The sequence below is a fragment of the Carcharodon carcharias genome, chromosome 10 (genome assembly GCF_017639515.1).
Source record: "Carcharodon carcharias isolate sCarCar2 chromosome 10, sCarCar2.pri, whole genome shotgun sequence".
Taxonomy (NCBI): domain Eukaryota; kingdom Metazoa; phylum Chordata; class Chondrichthyes; order Lamniformes; family Lamnidae; genus Carcharodon; species Carcharodon carcharias.
Genome location: NC_054476.1, coordinates 118,428,648 through 118,450,193, shown reverse-complemented (window position 1 = coordinate 118,450,193; position 21,546 = coordinate 118,428,648). Strand labels below are relative to the sequence as shown.

Here is a 21,546-nt window from a genome sequence, read left to right as displayed (position 1 = left end):
AAAGAAAGTATTTTCTGCCAATCCGTCACTACCCCAATGTTGACTATGCTCCTATTGAGATGCTTTTTATTGACCTTTAATGGGTTTTTTTTGCTCAGTGCTCTGCCCCACCACTTGCATATTCCCTCTTAGCCTATCGCATCTCCCATATTGTAGTTTTCCCATATTCTTTATATTTGTCCTGGGTTTGGTTTTTATTGCCTACTCCTTAATTGTTAAATTTACTAAAATTTCAAATTTTATCTAATCTTCCCTTATTCATCCATGGAACCTCAGCTTTCAATAATTTGCCTCATTTCCTCACTGGAATTTAATTCTACCTTTTATTTAAATATGTTCCATTGTGGTCTTAGATTCAATTTATCAATTTTTCCTTGTATTTAATCTGAAAAAGGGCTTCTTTTTAATTTTGCAATGAACTGCTTTTTTCCCTAGTCAGATACCTTTGTTGTCAACTTTTATTTCCACTCCTATAATATTGTTATACTGCAGTCAGTAGTTTCCAAGTATTCCCCTAACTTGTGGTTCCTTACTTGCTCCTCTCATTAACACTCTTGGCTATCTATTCAACTGTCCCAACCAAATCATGTCAATATCAATCTTTGTAAACAAACGTACAAGAACAATAACATTTTATAAGCATTCTATGTACAAAATGAAATAAGGCTAAAGTGAAGCATGCAAGCTTCTTTCTGATCGATTACTTTCCCAGGTTTTTTCCAACTAACTCAATATGCTGTTAACTCCTGTTTGGCCAAATTACAACTTTTAAAAATAGCCTCCGAAGCAGAAACAAAGTTAAACAGTGCAACAAATATCACTGCAATCCCAGCTGACATTATGGAGCCTCGTATCATACCTGTGGCTGATCTTTAAGAAATTCAGGTAGTTGAAAGTCACCTTTGATTACCTGGGAAAAGAAATGAGTTATTTTAGCATACACCAGGATTCCTTAAATAAAGCCATCCTAAACAGTACCCACTCAGCTTTACCTAATCAGTGCTGTCAACTAACTTCTTTTCCTGGGAAAGGAGAGAGCAAAGAAAATATGAATGGTGGGCCTGTGACAGAAAGCCATGTGAGAAAAAAAAGACCAGAAAGATGATTAAATGCAATGGAAGTAAAAGAATGAAATGGAGAGGGGAGTATTTTTCCAATTCAGAATTAAATAGGATGTAGGAAAAAAATCCCTTTCATCAAAACAGGGCCTTGCATTTTTTTCATCTAACACAAAACCAAATTCAAACTTAAAATTTAGTACAAGAGATTTGGATTAAAGCACTCAAAGAAATCGCTGCACATCGTAATGTAACCTATAATTTGATTTTTATGTAGGCTGAAGTGCTTTCATTCATACTTTGGAACTAGAATGGCTTGCAGAAAAGGAACAAGCACACAAAACTTATTTAGGAACAAAAGAACACAAGTAGGCCCTCGAGCCTATTCCATCATTCTATAATTTCATGGCTGATCTGTATCCCATCTCCATCTATCCAACTTTAATCTACATCCCTTGGCACTCTATATTTGGAAAATAATGCAAGTAAGGCAACTGTACCAAATGTTATGATGAAAGGTCATTGACCTGAAATGTTAACTGTCTCTCTCTCTCTCTATATACAGATGCTGCCAGACCTGAGTATTTCCAGAATTTTCTGTTTTTATTTCAGATTTCCAGCATCCACAGTATTTTGCTCTTGCACCAAATATTCTGCTTAACTGCAGGGGTATACAAAAATACGGGTGGCATATTTACAGGATATAATTTTCCCAGCTACATGATTCCTTCAAAAACTAAAAATTCATGTGGTCAAGAGGTTTTTTTTCCCCCATTTACAATTACATATTTTTCATATATTAAAATACTTTTCTTAAAAGGCATCTTTCTCCTGGATCAACAAAAGTTTCACCATGCCATCTAAGTTGTACATTGGGTCAATGGCTCCAAGTAATGATAGATTTATGAGCATTGTTCGCCCATTTTTACTACACTCATGTAATACAACTCTCCTTGTTTAATCTTATAAATGCATGGTGCAGACTGTTTGACATTACTTTTGTTTACAACCAAATTTGAATCTCAACTGTGAATTATTTGAATGAAAGCACATACTTGCTTGTCATCTTTTGTTAACTTGGAATACAGTACATACCCTAACAATCACTCCTGCCAATGGCCGATCAGCATAAATTGGAGCACTGTGGACCTATTTGTATATGCAAGTTGAACAAATTGGTCTACCTTTTGGATAAATTGCTAAATTTAAAAGTAGTTGATCTCGCTCATTTTGATGACAAACCAATTTTTCACACAAAACTAAGCGCTCTTTAAATTATTTGGCCAAAATAATTGATTTGATTATTTTACTTCACACTAACTTTCCTGTACAGTGACAAAATTAACCATCCCCACCCCTTATGCCACAGTTATTGCAGGAAACCAAGAAATTAACTCCTGTTATTTGCCATTTCCATAAATTACCAATAACAAAGGCTGTATCATATTAAGAGTTCTACCTATTTCATGCAACTCAGTTGTATAAGTAGCAACTTGCATCTTGATGAGGTGTGATAACCTGAGCTAAGTAATCTCCTGTCATTAGGGCCTAGTTACAGCTTGTGTTAATAAATACTGGCTGCAGACAGTAAAACTGACATACTAAACAAAATGGTTGAGATAGCATAATCTAGGATCAGCAACAATCTTCCAAAGCAACTACTGCTGATTTATTGATTCGTTCCGAGCACCTGTTCACTGAGTGACAACAAAATTCCAAGCCACAGATGAAGGAAGTGAAAGGGAAAGAAAGGTGAAGTAGAGGTGATACTTCCAAGCTGGTTTCAAAATGTAGTGGGAGTTTCCTTTCACAGAGGCCCCCTTCTTACCCAAATTGCTAAGCAGTTGGCTGAAGCACCTAGTAGGACTGAAGCTTCAGAGGTTCAGAGCTGTGGCTTCAGAGATGGAGGTTTGGTCATAGCAGAGTTCTGTCATGCATACACAAAAGAAATTCTGACACACAGCCAGATTGGATAGGCTAAGTGGACAAAGTATGCCATCCATACTACTACACACAGATTAGAGCTCTTCACAAAGGACAAGTAGGACTGTTAAAGTGTCAACTATTAATTTCAGTACAATTATATACTGTAAAGTATAAATTACAGATTTTGATATTTTAGTAAATTTATGTGAAAACTAACTAACCACAGATATCTCAGCTGAAATTCAAACAAGGCTGGATAGCAATCCCAAATGGGAACCAGGGTCAACTTTAGCCTTCCTAGATCAGTAGCTGAAGCTAGGCCAATAGCAATGCCGGTTCATGCTGGTTTACTTTCTTCACTGGTGATATGGCGCATTTTAAATGCCAGCTTAATTTTTGATAAAGCTCATTTTACTGTCCACCTCAAGACAAGTGGCTTTAACACGAAAGCACCAATTTTAGAAGAGACTTGATTGTATGTTCACACTTCATGTTGAATAGTCTATTTACATATACTATACTTCTGAAAATTTTAAACACTTGAATCATTGCCCCCATTCAATCTGTAATCCAATGAAAATAAATTCAGCTCTGCAAGCCTTTCCACATAACTTGGGTCTCTAGCTTGAATCCTGCACTCATTCATTTTACTCTCATCTGAATCTCTACATCAATGTTTCTTGGAAGGAAAAGTGCACCAAATTGCACACAATATTCCAAATGTGATTGATGGATTAAGATAACTTTTTTGTTTTAACAGCCTTGAAGTGCATTCCAGTACTTAGCGAACCTTGTGGAAAGCAGCTTCAAGTTCAGTGGATACTTCACTTAAGTGGCCTTTTTTCATATGCAAGCTTAGACACAACAAGTGCTAACAAGTTAATGGAAGATCATTACTAACCACAGGTATCTCAGCTGAAATTCAAACAAGGCTGGATAGCAATCCCAAATGGGAACCAAGGTCAATTTTAGCCTCCCTAAATCAGCAGCTGAAGCTAGGCCAATAGCAATGCCCTGAATCCCATAGCTCTAAGGAGTTCAGATCAAACTGGGGAATCGAATCTAGGACTTTCTGTTTAACTCAGCTGTACACTATGTTTAACAGTTGAGCAACCAAGGGAGCTGAATTCCAAGTTTCAATCCAGCCGAATACTTTCTCATCAGTTCCTGAAGCCTTCACTTTCTTATTCAAGCATAACAATTAAACACTGAGCATTTTATGTAAAGCAAAGTGGGTCTTCAATTTAACTATATTGTATAGTTGAAGCTGCACTCCAACATGTTAATTTCGATTTAGAAAGTGCTGCAATAATAGTCGAGCCATATCGAATAAAGCCAAATCTGGAGGGTTGACATTATTAAAAAAAAGTTATCCATATTTTACCACTGGACTAAACTCCTCATCCCAAAATGGATGTAAACTGCGCTTAAACCAATACACTTATTTCAGCCCAATATTACCTGCAACATACAGCACAGAAACAGACCATTCAACCCAACTTGTACATGCCAGTAGTTATGCTCCACATGAACCACCTCCGACCCTGCTTCCTATCAGCATTTTGCAGCTAATAAAATATGCTGAAAGAGAACAAAAAGTTTAGTCGCTTTCCCATCATGGAAAATAATTGCCAGGCGACTCTGCCTACTTCTGCTAACAGGAAGACCTTATTCCCACTCTCTTCGATGCAGCCCCAAAGTCCTGGCCAAGAATAAAATAGCAAATTACCCAATTTCAAATGCACAAAAACATGTTCAACCTATAGTCAAAATTGTCAAACATGCAGCATCCTGGTACAGATTCCTTTCTTCTAAAAGAAAAATAAATTATGTTTTTGTCAGTAGAGGGGGGGGCAGAACCCCCTTGTTCACAAGAAAAAAGACATTTCAAGGAAGTGGAAGCACTCAACACAATGGTGAGAATCCCCATGTCTTCAGTGCAATGACTACCATAATTTGTGTCACTAGGCTCATGCACCATACCACTTTTAAGGTGGTAAACTGCACTTAAACCAATACACCTATTTTGTCCCAATATTACTTGTATCATACAGCACAGAAACATGCCATTCAGTCCACCTGGTGTATGCCAGTAGTTACGCTCCACATGAACCCCCTTTTACCCAACTTCCTTTCAGCATAACCTTCTCAAAAGGTTGTGAATTATTAAAATAATATACTGGCAATGAGTGTTTGAGATAGACAGAGACATACAAGATTAGAGCCCTTCTTGAGATTTGTGGGATGTGGTGGACACTAGCATAGCCAGCATTTATTGCCCATCCCACATAATTGCATTCGAGGTGGTGGTGGTGAGCTGCCTTCCTAAACTATTGCAGTCCATATGGTGTAGATATACCCACAGTGCTATTAGGGAGCTAGGCCAGAATGTTGACCCATTGACAGTAGAAGAATGCAATATATTCCCAAGTTAGGATGTGTGCGGTTTGGAGGAGAACTTGAAGGTGATGGTGTTCCCATGCGTCTGCAGCCCTTACCCTTCGAAGTGGTAGAGGTTGAGAGTTTGGAAGGTGTTGTGGAAGGATTCTTGCAAGTTACTGCAGCGCATCTTGTAGATGGTGCCCATTGCAGGGGGGATGTGAATGTTTAAGGTGTTGGATGGTGTCAAGCTTCTTGAGTTTTGCTGCAGCTCCACCCATCTCCAGGTAAACAGAAAGTATTCCATCACACTCTGAACGTGCACTGACAGTCTTTGTGGAATCAGGAGGCGAGTGGTCACTGCTGCCTTCCCAGCCAATGACCTGTTTCTTTTAGCCACACCATACATCTGGCTGGATCAATTCAGTTTCTGGTCAACAGTAACCACCAAGATATTGATGATGTGGGAATCAACGATGGTAGTGTCATTGAAATTCCATGGGATATAGTTAAGATTTTCTCTTGTTGGAAGACGGTTATTGCCTGGCACTTGGGGGGTGTGAATGTTACCTGCCACTTAGCAGCCCAAACTTGAACATTGTCCAGGTCTTATTGCATGCAGACATGGGCTGCTTCATTGAGGAGTTGAGAATGAGGCTGAACACTGCAATCATCAGCAAAATAACCATTTCACATCTCAAGTTGGAGGGAAGGTAATTTGAACTCATGTCTCCGGAACATTTGTCTGGGCCTACAGATTACTTGTCAAGTAACATTACCATAATGTTACCATTACATAGGGATGAAGCAAATCTGGAAATTCTCAGAAATATTTCTCCTAGAGTAAATCTATTAAATGCCAGGATTTGCATTCAATATAGCCATTAATTAAGACTCATAGTGGCTGATTTGGTATTTTCTGCAGGACTATTAAAACAACAAAAACTGGCATTCCTATTGCACCTTTAATGTAGCATGATGTCCCAAGGTGCTTTACAGGAGTGCCAAATAATATGTGACAGTGAAACACAAAAAGAGATACAAGAGTAGATGATCAAAGGTGTATTCAAAGACACAGATTTTAAGGAGTATCATAAAGAAAAGAAAGGGAGGAAGAGAAGATTCGGGGGTGAATTCCAGAGTTTTAAGGGCTGCTGAAGGCAAGACCACTAATGAAATGATTAAATTTGAGAATGCTCGAGAGACTATATTTGGAGGAATGTAGATATTTTGGGGGCTTATGGGGTTGAAAGAGATTAGGTAGGTAGGCAAGGGTGTGACCATGGAGGGATTTGAAAACAGGGTTGAGAATTTTAAAATCAAAGTGCTTAATTTGGAGCCAATGTGGGTAAAGAGGGGTGAACAGGATTTGCTATGATTTAAGACATTGGCAATAAAGTTTTGGATGACCTGAAGCTTATAGGGGGTAGAACATGGGAAGCCAGGCAGCAGCATGTTGGAATAGGTAAATCTAGAAGTAATAAAGAACAAATGCATGGTTGAGAGATTCAGCAGCAGATGAGCTGGGGTAAGGGAAGAGTTGGGCAACATTATGGAAGTGGAAATAGGTGATTAGTGGAGGCAGGGATATATGGTCAGCAGTAAATCTTGAGGTCAAATATGATACCAAGGTTGCGAACAGTCTGGTTCAGCTTTAGATTATCGCCAAGGTGAAGCCTGGAATCTGCAACTAGGGAATGGATTTTGTGGCAGGAACTGAAAATAATGGGCTGGATTATACAGGTGCCATGTTCTCTGCCGCCCATGAAAAAGCCAGCTGCCCCACAGCCATTTTATGCTGAGTGGGGAGGGAGTCCCGCCTTAAGAGGGCTGCTGGCCAATCTGATTGGCTGTCAGTTCCACATTCCCAGCAGCGCCAGGTTTAATTGGTGGCAACTGCTGGGACCACAGCCATTCCTCAAAGAGGAGAAAGCAGCACAGCGGCATGCTAGTTAGGCTACAACTGGAGTACTATGTGCAGTTCTGGTCACCACATGATAGAGAGGATGTGATTGCACTGGAGAGGGTGCAGAGGAGATCAACCAGGATGCTGCCTGGGCTGGAGGGTCTGAGCAATGAGGAAAGATTGGATCGACTGGGGTTATTTTCCTTGGAGCAGCGAAGGTTGAGAGGGGACCTGATGGAAGTGTATAAGGTTATGAGGGGCATAGGAAGGCACTTTTTCCATTAGTAGAGGGGTCAATAACCAGGGGGCATAGATTTAAGATAAGAGGTAGAAGGCTAAGAGGGGAGTTGAGGAGAAATCTTTTCACCCAGAGGATGGTGGGAGTCTGGAACTCATTGCATGAAAGGGTGGTTGAGTCAGAAACTCTCATAATATTTAAATATTTAGATATTCACTTGCTTTGCCATAGTCTCCAGGGCTATGGGCCAAGTGCTGGACAATGGGATTAGTGTAGTCAGATCTTTGTTGACCAACGTGGACACAAATGGCCTCCTTCTGTGCTGTAAACGTCTTGAGTCGGTTATGGAGGCTGAACAGAAGTTAACTCTGGTGTATCAGCGGGCCCCAGTGGAGGAGTGGAGCGGTGGGGGGTGGGGGGGGGGGGTGGGGTGGGGGGGTGGGTTGTGTTGTGCAGGGGGGCCTAAGAGGAACGAAGAGCAAGGTTTCAGAGGCTGGGGGGTGCAGACTTAAAGAATAGGTATGACCTTGGAGGATGTGCCTCCGTTGGGCACAGGGAACTCCAAGGAGCACAGCCCTTTCCCAGTAAAAGTTGCTGGGCTACCTGCTTGGCAGGCTTTTAATTGGCTACTTAAGGGCTCAATAGACCCAAGGATAGGCAGGCCACCTGATGCCTCCACCGCCCCAGTAAAATGGAATTAAAGTTGGGCGTGGGTGGGAAAGCTGTGGGCAAACTATTCATTGCATTTAACCAGCCCCCTGCTACCCCACCTTAAAATGGGGGTGCATAAAATCCAGCCCAATGACTTTGGTCTTCCCAATATCTGGTTGAAGAAATTGCTACTCATCCGGTATTGGATGTGATTAGAAGCTTGATAATTTGTAGAAAGTGAAGGAGGGGTCAAGATAAGTGATGGTGAGACAGAACTGGATGTTGCCAGTGTATATGTGAAAAGTGACACTGTTTTCAGATAGGCAGTATGTAGGTGAGAAATAGGAAGCTGTCAAGGATAAATCCTGGGGGGAACATCAGGGTAATGGTGAGGGAGCAGGAAGAGAAGCAATTGCAGTGAACAATAGAATAAACACCCTTTTACTTTCAGCTCCTGGTGATGAAGATTGAATCCAGGGTGATGAAGAGAATAACCACAAAATGTTATAGGCCTGAAGGACTCGGCATTTAAACATTGATCTTAAAACAGTTTAGTACTGTTTCAATACAAAATGCTGGTAAGTAATCTGAACAAAATTAAATCAACCTGATATATGCACTTTCAACTAAAGAAACATCAAAGACATGGAGATATAATTTCACTTCCAAAAGTCTGTTAATACCATTAACTTAAAATTTTACCTGGATGGCAGAACATTTGGCTTTTTAGTCATTTGATTTCTTCGAAGGAGAGTAAGGGAGGGCAGTATTGTGAAATAATGGCTAGAGTTTGCTAGGAATGAGAATATGTGGGAAAACAAAAAAAGTACTTATATAAAAAGATAAACTGATTTTACAATTAAATGAACTACCAGTAGAACACTGCGCAGTTAACTTGAAACAGTTTACGAACCTATACAGAACAAAATGCACAGTCCGTGCGGTGTTTGTTATGTTCAAACAAAAATCACTTCACGGGTGAGCAAGAAGAGTAAGGGTCTGTGAAGTGACATACAATAGTGAGTGTATCAAGTGGTTCTAATTATAATCATATGCCACAATACCAATGTCTGAGAGATTGATCCTGGTTTGAACTTAGGGCCCCAAGTCCAACCTTTGTTTAATGCACATTAAGCACTATTATTCATTCCTATTCCTTTTCTCTGCACCACCATCCCCCCCACCAACTCCTCCACTCCTGAAGCAGATGTAACTCCAAACAAGCAATAGCCAACAAGCTGAAATAAAATTAAAGATTGGCAAAAATTGAGACCAAAGGGCAATTACTCCATCTGCAGTAGAACGAGTCTTTCCTGTTGAGAATGATTGGCCAAGCTCAAAGAGTTCACAACTGCATTTTCAGATTGAAATAGCACCTGTAGGAGCACATAGGAACATAAAATCAGTAACTGAAAAGCTGAGGCACAGTACAGATTTGGAAAACACTTGTCATATCCTGACAATCAGAGAAAATTCCCTTTATCCCTATTCTGTCTTGTATCTTGTAACCAATTACTAATCCATGTTGCAAGATTACTTTCAATTCTACGTGCTTACATTTTAGATCATTTCCAGCTAAAGGAATCATACCAGTCCTTTGTGCAGATGGGCTGCAGTTTAAGCTACTAAACTCTGGCAGTACCTCTGCAAACTTTGGATGCCCTCAAAATTGGATAGGCATTAAACTTTGCCTAAGTTCTCCAGACTGGAGTAATAGGGTTGCATCCCAATGAGAAAGCATATGAAATCTATAACAAAAAGAAAAATACCTGGAAAAACTCAGCAGGTCTGACAGCATCTGCGGAGAGGAATACAGTTAACGTTTCGAGTCCATATGACTCTTCAACAGAAATAAGGAAAAATAGAAGAGGTGAAATATAAGCTGCTTTAAGGGGGGTTGGGACAGGTAGAGCTGGATAGAGGGCCAGTGATAGGTGGAGATTGCCAAAAGATGTCATAGACAAAAGGACAAAAACTTTTTTGTCTATGACATCTTTTGGCAATCTCCACCTATCACTGGCCCTCTATCCAGCTCTACCTGTCCCAACCCTCCTTAAACCAGCTTATATTTCACCTCTCTTCTATTTTTCCTTAGTTCTGTTGAAGAGTCATACGGGCTTGAAACGTTAACTGTATTCCTCTTCGCAGATGCTGTCAGACCTGCTGAGTTTTTCCAGGTACTTTTATTTTTGTTTTGGATTTCCAGCATCCGCAGTTTTTTGCTTTTCTCATATGAAATCTGTCAGACAAGAACAACGCACTTACTTTAGTGCTTCTATAGTTAGGGAGCACTATGTAACCAGTTCACTTTTCTAAAATGAATTTCTTAATTTGCACAATAATGTACACTCCCTAAAACAGCATACACCTGCATTTACTATGTTGATGATTCTGCAGTCTAGATGTGTATGGTTGGGGCAGGTAGTAAGAATGAAGCTGATTCATGGACATCTCTCTCCAATCAATTTTTAGCAACAGCTTTATAAATGTTGCTTGGAATTACTGCTATTGATTAATTACTAGACCATCATCATGGGGAGCACTTCCAAGTAGTGCCCAACAACTTCTAGTCCACTTCCTCCCCTCCACTGAACAGGACCACCCATTCGACCCATTTGTTATGGTACCACTCTCCTCAGCAATGCAAATTGTGTGAAGAAACATTAAGGGGTATTTGGAGAATAAACAACATGAAGGGTATTCTTCATAGTTGCATTTGAATGACTACTTAGCTCATAGCTCTGTCTCAACACTTTTTTTCCTCTACTGAAAGCGCACACCCTTGTTGGGGGCAGCTGCATGTTGACAGTCCCCAAGGGCCACACCAACATGGACATCTTTCACTGGTAAGCAATGACATGTTTGTACCTTTTCTCCCATGAAGGGCATCACAGCCCTGTCTGATCTTGTCCTCACTAATCAGTGGGAACTGGGCTATGGTGGCAACAGCAGTCATTTACAATGCTTTCTGGGCTTCAGTACAATTGCTGGTGTAATGAAAACAGTGCTATGCAATAAATACAACGGGTCTTCTAAGGGCAATACATTCTACTATCTCTACAACTGTGTGAAAGCATTCAAAGTGAAATCCACTGCAAATGCATACAAAAGGATTTCCCTGATCAGAAACACCCATACCACAGATGTCAGCTCAGCTACTTTCTTTCAGAACAGGAACATATGTAGATTTTTTGTACCACATCAATGTACACCTTCCTTGGTCAATACATTCTTAACTAATTTCAGTTCTTTTTCATCTAAAATAGAACCATGGTAAGAGAGATATTCGCTGTAACTGAATTATTGCAGAACTAACCCTGACAGATTTCTCTTATCAAAATTCAAATGGTATTTATGAAATGAATAACTTAAACGATTTGAAGTAAATGAAAATAGTTCTCAGAAAATGAAACGGTTGAGAATTTTTCTATTACTTTATTTTTATGAAAAAGTGCACAATACAAAGAAGACATTACAGTGTAATTTCATACAATGAACCAAAGTTATCACAGGTTATGCTTTCTGTGAAAGTTAACTAATAATTTCTTCCTAGACTCTCACAATACATTTACCACATGGAATAGTTTACATTTTTAATGGCCAATACGAAATATTTTTAAACATTTACCAGACAATTATAAAAACCTAGAATTGTTTTCTTACTGCCTCACAAAGGCAAATAAGCCAGCACTGTAACACTATTTGATTCAGTAGAAAATTCTAATGTTGGATGGTCTTCAATTGGTCCTAGGGAGACTTATGAAAATATTCAATGGTGGGTACATAATTTTAAAAGGAATGCATAATAATAGTGCAGAATATAATTTTTTGCCTTTTGATGTATTTGTCATCCTTGTTATAATTTTAAAAAATTAGAGTTTGATCATTTCAGATAACAATCACAAAGATAAAGATAAACAGGTACAATTCATGTTTTCCTGGTAATCAGAAAGGATTTATGACAACTTTGAAACTCAGCATCAAGGTTTGACATTAATAATCAGTTATACGGAATTATTTATAGGGGTAGTACAAGCACTAAAACAAACCAGTGGTTAAAGTTGCCATATAAGTAGCAAAAATTTTTTCAAATGATTGCACATACTCCAATACTGCATTGTTACAAAAGAGCTCTAGTGCAATGCTGCATCTTCTGTGAAATCCATAAGTCACAATTAAATAGCTACTATTTTGAATAAAATTAAAATCTGTAAGCCACTGTTTTATGTTTAGAGAACATCAAAACATATAAAGGCCCGGCTTACAGAGCAGATTATTCAGAAGGAATATTCTATTCACCTAAATAGTTGAAAAATGTAAAATTCCTAACATTAACATATGATAACAGTATTAACTACCTGTTGCACAAGTGATTTAGCTTTACAGTCAATGTTTCATCACTGGAGGAAATGACAGGGCTCCTTAAAATATTACATGGGACATAGCTATTTTGAATAGAATTCTCATTTCACAGTCAAGAGTTAGATTAAAAGGAGGAAAAAAAATAAATGATTTTTTGCAGACCAGGTATAGGACTAAAAGTGCAGAAAATGCCAGCTTTCCAATAAAAACAACCCTTTCAATTTCTCATGGAAACAAACCATACTTAACATAACTTGCACACGAAGAACTAAGCTCCATATAATAAGCACTTCTTAGTTTCAACAATATCACTTTATAAGTTTTAATTATAAGTAGCTATATTTTACTTATCAATTTGGATACAATTTTTAAAGTTTTACAATTTTAAAAAATCATACATATACATAACAGTTTATGGACGTAGAGCTGTCCTTCCTATCATCTGTATGGTGATTTTCAGTATTTCTTTTCGGGAAGAAGCTTGCAACCTTACTGATAATGTATAAACTCCGGATTTGTAATTTTAGAACAAATTTAAAATAATTTTCCTACATTTTCAGAGACTTTAAAAAATCGGTAATAAAGTATAAATGCAGTTTAAAAATAAGAGCTGTGTAATCCTGAATTTCTACATATTTCATAGATCTTTAAAGTTCACTTTTTTGAGAGAATCTCAACACATTTAAAATAATACAAACGGCAAAAAAGTTGTGGCCACATTCAAGAACAAGCCTCATGTCCACATTGGAATGAAGCGGGTTACCAATTGCTGTACATGGCTTCCCCAATACTCAATAATACATTTAACAAATAGAAATCATAGCCTTTCTAGAAGGTGGACAGTTTGCATCACTTGATACTTTAGAATTGGAATATTTCAACAATTTTCTAATTATCTGATAACCATTAGTTTTAGAATGCATTACAAGTTAGGAAAAAAACCTATTTTGTACAGCTCAAATGTAACAATTTTCTGCACATATAAAATACATTTATGTATGTGTTAATTAGAATCCATGAAGCAGCCTTAGTTAGTTCAGTCTTGACACAAGGATTTTTAAAAAATTTAAACAGAATTTGCTATAAAAAGGAACCAAATTTTCCTTCAATACAAAATTGAGCTTCTCTGTACAGGACTATTAGGACTAAAATTATTTGCAATTCTTTGGTTTTATACACAAGCACAAATTAAAAACATTGCATCTACTCCCATAAGCCAACTTTTTTTTCATTTTAAATATTTTTAATTCAGAAAATAGCAAATTACTGTAAACACTGGTTGCTAGGGATACAACGGAAGCAAAAACAACAAACAGAAATGACTGAACTCATCTGTCTCCAGTAGGCCAGGCAATAACTGAATATTTTCTTCAACTACTCTCAGCAGGGGCAATCACAAACTCAGGTGTTTGAGAAGGATGGTCCAGACACTTAAACTCTTACACCTACCCTTTTAGTGTTTTCAATAACTGCTGGATCTGGTTTTCCGTAATTGGGTGGATTTGCATATGGATCATATCCAAGCTTTGCTAACATAGGAGCAATCACTGGCATTTCACGAACTACCTCATGAGGAATTTTTCCCACCCATTTTGACAAGGCTTCAACGTTGACTGGTTTGATGACTTGATCAGTAGACCGTTCAACCCTGCAAAATTGAAAATATTCAACTTTAGTTACCAAACAGCTTACAAGTGCAATGCATGGAAATTCTAATTTCCCCCCTTATTGTTTTAATCATATGTGCTCTCAGAGCTTTATATACTTGGAAAACCTTGAACTCCTCAGAAATACCCAAATTTTGGAGCTTTAATAATTTCAAGCTCTTATTCCTATGTTGATAATTCTACTAAATCTTGTGTACCTTTTTTCTGGCTCCAGAACTGTACACAATACTCTAACTGCGGTACAGTATAACCAATGCTTTGGAAAAATTCATCACACCTTTAACTTCACATTCATTGTTCCAGTAAAGAAAACTCAGATCCCTATGTTCACAACATATGGAAAATCTGCTAGAGTTCAGTAGCCGTTTCAGTTGGCTAACATTGATGTACTGCAAAAACAATGAGTGAATATAGTAATTGCGTGTTCCCATCACGACCATGTAAAAGGTTTTTCCTCAAAGAAGTCCATGAGCTAAGTATTTATGCGCGTGTGCATGTAATCCCCTTCTGAATGTGAGTGAATGAATTGAAAATAACCAGCAGCAAAACTTTTACCTTAAACAAAATAAAGATCCATTTATTACAAAACTACTGCTATAAGTTACTTAAGTAATTAAGTTAATAACTAAATACATACAAGTTTAAATGCAGATAAGGATAAAAGATACTTAGAAAGATGAAATTCAGTTCAGTCCTTTAGGATTTCGTCGTAGCTGGATTTTCCAGTTCAGTGCCGGTTGTCTAGAGTGAAGGGTTGGAATTGAAGATGTGTTCAGCAGCTGTGATGGCTCCTATAGTCAAATAGTCAGAGGTTGCCTTTGTAGGTGGACTCAGCAGGTTTTTGGGAGAGACGGGTTTCTTATTCCTCACCTAGTTCTGTGGTTATGGCACTCACAGATTGCCTGGAATATTGACAACAGCACGTGATTTCCGAATACCTTCCTCTTTGCCTCTCTTATCCAAGAATTCCCTGGGATGATATCTTTCAGTTCTTCCTGAGGTTCTGCACAAAATGGCTATTCTCAGCCAAACTTTATACAGTTCAAAACTCAAAATGGCTGCTACCCCAAACTGTTGAATCATGCTTCCGTATTATGTTATTGGGTTACCCCAAGACTGGGGCAGAGTCCCATCGATTGTCTTTAAGCTGAGATAATTAACATTTTAAATGTCTTAGCCATTAATTTGAAGACTCCCATTCTTCCAGGTTTGGTGAGACAGGAAAAGCTATTCACACCTCCAGGAAGGCCTCTGTTTCTGTTTACCTTTTCGGAAACATATTTTGAATTTCAAATGTCTTCACATGTATGCGTTTGTTCATTTGCAATTCACTTGCATCCTTCTAGAAGCTTGACGAACATTGCAGCTGTAAAAGGTTAGTCAGCTTCTGGCAGCCATTTTTATGGCTCCTTTTGTCCATTTAAAAGAAAAATTAGCTTTATGAAATCTATATTATCACAACTACACAGTCGTGACAGCTCCCTTTAACAAGGCAACTAGGACAAAAGTCCTACAATTATTTGGCAGGCATTTAATTGAGACAAATTGATCAACTGCTTCTGTTTGCTCAATCACCAATTTTTTCAAACTTTTATTCAACAGCAAACATTAGGCTAACTGAGACTACTTTCCAAAGACTATTTCATCAAAACGTCAAGAACTGTTTGCTAGTCTAACCCTGTTAGAATTTTTTGGAGGACATCAGTGCCAGGGAACTGAACATTTTTCACCAGTTTGGTTAAGCATCTAGGGCTACCTGGTAATGCACAGTACTTCTCCATCCTACTCCTAAATCAGGAAAGCACAATTCAGAAGAAATATTTAGTGAATGAGTTCATATGTTTCTATAATTTTTAAAAAGATTCAAGCTTTATTATTTTCCTTTTATATGACAACTGGGATGACTTCACCACATTTTCTCTTTTGGGGAAACAGGCTAAACGCTAAATCGCAGGACAAATTTTGTAAATTTTCAGTGGTAACAAAATAACTTTCCTATTACCCTATTATTCGATACCCAATGCTTGTGGAATCTAATATCTATAATAATTGATATTTAAATGAACAGATTGTTGATTTTTTTTATTCATGGAATGTGGGCATCACTGGCTAAGCCAGCATGTATTGTCCATCCCTAATTGCACTAAATATTGGTGGTGAGCTACATTCTTGAACTGCTGCAGTCCATGTGGTGTAGGTACATCAACAGTGCTGTTAGGAAGGGAGTTCCAGGATTTTAACCCAGCGACAGTGAAGGAATTGAGATATATTTGAGTCAGATGGAGAGTGGCTTGGAAGGGAACTTCCAGGCGGTGGTGTTTCCACGCATCGGCTGCTCTTGTTCTTCTAGGTGGCAGCGGTCGTGGGTTTGGAAGATGCTCTCCAAAGAGCCTTGGTGAATTCCTGCTGTGGATCTTGTAGATGGTAGACACTGCTGCCACTGAGCATTGGCGGTGGAGGGAGTGAATGTTTGTGGATGGGGTGCCAATCAAGTGGGCTGCTTTGTCCTGAATGGTGTAAAGCTTCGAGTGTTGTTGCGGCTGCACTCATCCAGGCAAGTGAAGACTATTCCATCACACTCCTGACTTGTGCCTTGTATGTGGTGGACAAGCTGGTTTGGGGGGGGGGGGGGGGGGGGGGGGAGTTACTCACTACAGGATTCCTAGCCTCTAACCTGCTCTTGTGGCCACAGTACTTATATGACCAGTTCAGTTTCTGTTACTTGCTACTTGTCAGCTCAAGCCTGAATATTGTCCAGGTCTTGCTCCATTTGGACATGGACTGTTTTGGTCTGAGGAATCATGAATAGTGCTGAACATTGTGCAATCATCAGCAAACATCCACACTTCTGACCTTATGATGGAAGGAAGATCATTAATGAAGCAGCTGAAGATGGTTGGGCCTAAGACACTACCCTGAGGAACTCCTGCACTGATACACTGGAACGGAGCTGATTGACCTCCAACAACCACAACCATCTTCCTTTGTACCAAGTATGATTCCAACCAGCAGAGTTTTCCCCAATTCCCATTAACTCCAGTTTTGCCAGGGCTCCTTGATGCCACACTCAGTCAAATGCTGCCCTGATGTCAAGGCAATCACCCTCACCTCACCTCTGGCATTCAGCTCTTTTGTCCATGCTTGAACCAAGGCTGTAATGAAGTCAGGAGCTGAGTGACCCTGGCGGAACCCAAACTGAGCATCAGCGAGTAGGTTTTTGCTAACCCCTTCTATCACTTCACTGACGATGAAAAAAAAAGGCTAATGGGGTGGTAATTGGCTGGGTTGGGTTTGTCCTGCTTTTATGCACGTACAGAACATACCTGGGCAATTTTCCACATTGTCGGTTAGATGCCAGCGTTGTATCTGTACTGGAACAGCTTGGCTAGCAGCGCAGCAAGTTCTGGAGCACAGGTTTTCATTACTATTGCCAGAATATTGTCAGGGCCCATAGCTTTTGCAGTAGCCAATACCTTCAGCCGTTTCTTGATATCATATGGAGTGAATCGAATTACTGAAGACTGGTATCTGTATTGCTGGGGACCTCTGGACGAGTCCGAGATGGATCATTCACTCGGCCTTTCTGTCTGAAGATTGTTGCAAATGCTTCATCCTTATCTTTTGCACTGACGTGCTGGGTTCCTCCATCATTGAGGATGGGGATACTTGTGGAGCCTCCTTTCCTCCTCCAATGAGTTGTTTAATTGTCCATCACCATTCGTGACTGGATGTGGCAAGAATGCACAGCATAAATCTGATCAATTGGTTGTGGAATTGCTTAGCTCTGTCTATCATTTGCTGCTTATGCTTTTTGGCACGTTAGTCCTGTATTGTAGCATCACCTGGTCAACACATTTTTAGGTATGCCTGGTGCTACTCCTGGCATGCCCTCCTGCACTCTTCATTAAACCAGGGTTGATACCATTACCACCAAGCCAGGGGAGAGTGGGGGTATGCCAGGCCATGAGGTTACACATTGTGTTCAAGTGCAATTCTGCTGCTGCTGATAACCCACAGTGCCTCATAGTTACCCAGTCTTGAGTTGCTAGATCTGTTCGAAATCTATCCCATTTAGCATGGCGGTAGTGCCACACAACACGTTGGAGGGTATCCTCAAGGTGAAGACAGAACTTTGTCTCCACAAGGACTGCACGGTGGTCACTCCTACTGATACTGTCATGGACAGATGCATCTGCGGCAAGCAGGTTGGCATGGATGAGGTCAAGTATGTTTTTCCCTCTCGTTGGGTTCCCTCACACCTGCCGCAGACCCAGTCTAGCAGATAATTCCTTTAGGACTCTGCCAGCTTGGTCTGTAGTGGTGCAACCGAGCCACTCTTGGTGATGGACATTGAAGTCCCCCATCCAGAGTACATTCTGCACCCTTGTTACCCTCAGTGCTTCCTCCAAGTGGTGTTCAACATGGAGGAATACTGACACATCAGCTGAGGAAGGGGGGGTGGTACGTGGTAATCAGCAGGAAGCTTCCTTGCCCATGTTTGATCTGGTGCCATGGAAGTTCACAGGGTCCAGAATTGATGCTGAGGACTACCAGGGCAACTCCCTCCCAACTGTATACCACCGTGCTGCCACCTCTGCTGGGTCTGCCCTGCCAGTGGGACAGGACGTACCCAGGGATGGTGGTGGTGGTGGTGTCTGGGACATGACCCGTAATGTGCAATTCTGCGTATGATTGTGTGAGACTGTTGCTTGACTAATCAGTAAGACAACAGCTCTCCCAATTTTGACACTCGTAGGCTGTCTAGGTCGATGTGGGTGGCAGTGAACCAGATGGGTTTTTATGACATTGGTTTTATGGTCATTAGATTTTTAACTCCACCTTTTTAATGAATTCAAATTTCACCAGTTGAACCCAGGTCTCCAGAGCATTACCCTGGGTCTCTGGATTACTAGTCTAGTGACAATACCACTGTGCCATCACCTCCCCTGATTGCCACTTCTTACTGCATTGAGGAATTTTAGCTTCATGAAATACAAAATTTCAGACATACCTGCAAAACTACTCAATTCTGATTAGCAAAATCACTGAAAAGGTTGACCTACATTGCACTTTTTGTAAACTGGCCATAGAACTTGTTTAAGATGTAATGAAGTCAACTAGATTTCATCTAATCAAGTTTTTCATATGGCATATACTTGCAGTCCATAAAGTTTATTGTCTGAGTCAAGATTTCCATGTCATGTTTGTGTGTCAAAATATGCCAGTCACATTGTAGTTGCATGTCTCTGACCATCAGGTGGTACTGTTGCTCCTCATATCCATTGTCTGCTTTCTGTTCCACCTCAAGGTGCTTCTTTCCTGCTTAGACTAATTTTCGGCTTCTGCTACAAAACCCTGCTATTCCATGCTTTACTTGCAGCCTTGAAATTCGTATATCCTAAAGCAATCCTTTCCCCTTTGTTCAGAAAATACTGGAATTACAATGGCAAGGTTTTTCTCAAAAGTATATATTTCTTCCATATGAAATGGTTGCCGGCAGTCCCTTGGAATCGAGGATGATGTCCGTCAGGCTTGGTGAGACTTCAGATGACTGAGGAGTCCAATCCTGGATCGAAGTTCTTCTGCAGTGGGGGCATGTTGTTGTGCAAGGGAGTGGAAATCGTAGCCCCAGGTTGGCTTCCTTCTCTTTCCTCTGCTGCCGCCATTCCACCTCGCTGTTCAGTCGCTGAACCTCAAAGTGGCTTGTGCCTTGATGGACCAGGTGGTGCCATGCAAAGTGATAAGCAGCATTCTCCTCCCAGTGGTGTTAATGCCTCCGTACTTTAGAGCAACCTTGAGCATATCTTTATACCCCTTTTCCTTTGGCCGCCATTTGAACGTTGGCCAAAGGAGAGTTGTGAGAAGAGAACCTGTCGAGGGAAGCAGTTTTCGGCAACCGGACTCAATGGCCCGTCCATCGGAGTTGGTTCCGCAGGAACAGAGGTTCAATGCTGGTAGATGCAGCTTCATCGAGGACGATCATGTTCGTCCAGTGGTCCTCCCATTTGATCTCCAGGATTCAACACAAGCACGGCGGATGGAAGCTCTCAAGGATCGCAATGTGTTGTCGGTAAGCAGTCCATGTTTCACTGCAGCAGAGAAGGTGGTCAACACAATGGCTTTTTAAACCAGAACTTTTGTAGATTTGCAAAGGACCCTGTTGTCAAAGACACATTGGCGCAGCTTGAAGGAGGTAGCATTGGCACAGTTGACTCGGTGTTGTACCTCTTCAACGATGGTGCAAATGACATTAATGCTACAGAACTGAGAGCGGGATTAAAAGAAACTAGCAGCATCACATCGATGCTGAGCATGGAGCTATGTGCTTGAGGCTTGGCTTTCTGCAAGTTATAGCTATGGTAATCATCCTGCAGTGTTATCAAGAAGTGTCTTACAAGACATTGCCCCAAATCCTTAGAAATGTAAATGTTTATAGCTACAAGCACTAGCTTGGGTCTTGTGCATTCACAAATATTTTGACGTCTTTCTGATGCATTCCTGGTGTGGCTTTGAAGTTCATTTGCCATTCCCAAAAACATTCCACCTACCAGATGCAGAATATTTCAGCTGGTTTATCAGTTTTGGTAGCAGTGCCCACTTCTGTCTCATTTGCTGTCCTAGACTGGTCACTGAAGTGCATATTAGTGTTCTGACACTAAGCTAAAATAGTCACAATAGATATTGCTTAGTTTCCGGTCAGACTTTAATTACATCATATTCAACTTAATTACACAGCATAATTTTCTCATCCCCTTCACCAGAAGTATTTTTTCCTTCCTTAAAGTGATGACCCATGCTTGGATGCTATTCCACTAGAATCATATAGTGATTTTGGTACATAACCCTTAATAGCAAACATTAAGTCAGCTATTTAGCCAAGGGACTTTGATGCCAAGGTCAATCCTCATTGATCAGTCAAACATGATAGTGATGAGGAATTCAAATTTGGCTGACTTCTTCCCTTAGGCCACATTTCTCTGGTATACTGTGTTGAGGCCTGGTCATGTGTAGGGAGAGGATACATTGCTTGTTTTCTCAAAATATTTAAGCATCGTATAAGGAAGTGGTGCCATAATATGCTCTTTAGACTGGCTTAAATTTGTTCCCAATCTCAAGTGGTGCTCAGAGACAACAAATTCTAGCAAAAAGAGAATATAATCAGTCATGTAGTGCTTAACAGTTCAAGAAAAGTACTCGCAGAAGCCTGGGAGCAAGTTATGTGACACAGGAAGATGGAGATGTTGGAGAGAAGGTATGCTCTTTTCTGCTGCATTAAGCATCCATCAAAAGTTCTTCTGCACTGTACATGACACATGGGAGCTGGAAAGTATATTTTTTTTTTTACTCATGCCAAAAATC

At 40.0% G+C, this 21,546-nt stretch overlaps 1 protein-coding gene across 26 annotated transcripts in view; it reads right to left on the bottom strand.

The window, feature by feature from the left end:
- LOC121283070 (protein-tyrosine sulfotransferase 1-like) overlaps positions 1-21,546 on the bottom strand; it is a 70,266-nt gene that overhangs the window by 20,112 nt on the left and 28,608 nt on the right. For 23 of the 26 annotated variants that reach the window (XM_041197103.1, XM_041197104.1, XM_041197115.1 and 20 more), the window contains 2 exons: positions 13,970-14,168; positions 9,446-9,534 (listed from right to left, as the gene is read on the bottom strand). In XM_041197103.1, the coding sequence (XP_041053037.1) occupies positions 9,446-9,534; positions 13,970-14,168 (288 nt within the window). Of the gene's footprint in view, positions 1-859; positions 911-9,445; positions 9,535-13,969; positions 14,169-21,546 lie in introns of all 26 variants that reach the window. The other 3 variants (XR_005944181.1, XM_041197128.1, XM_041197130.1) reach the window with 3 other exon arrangements.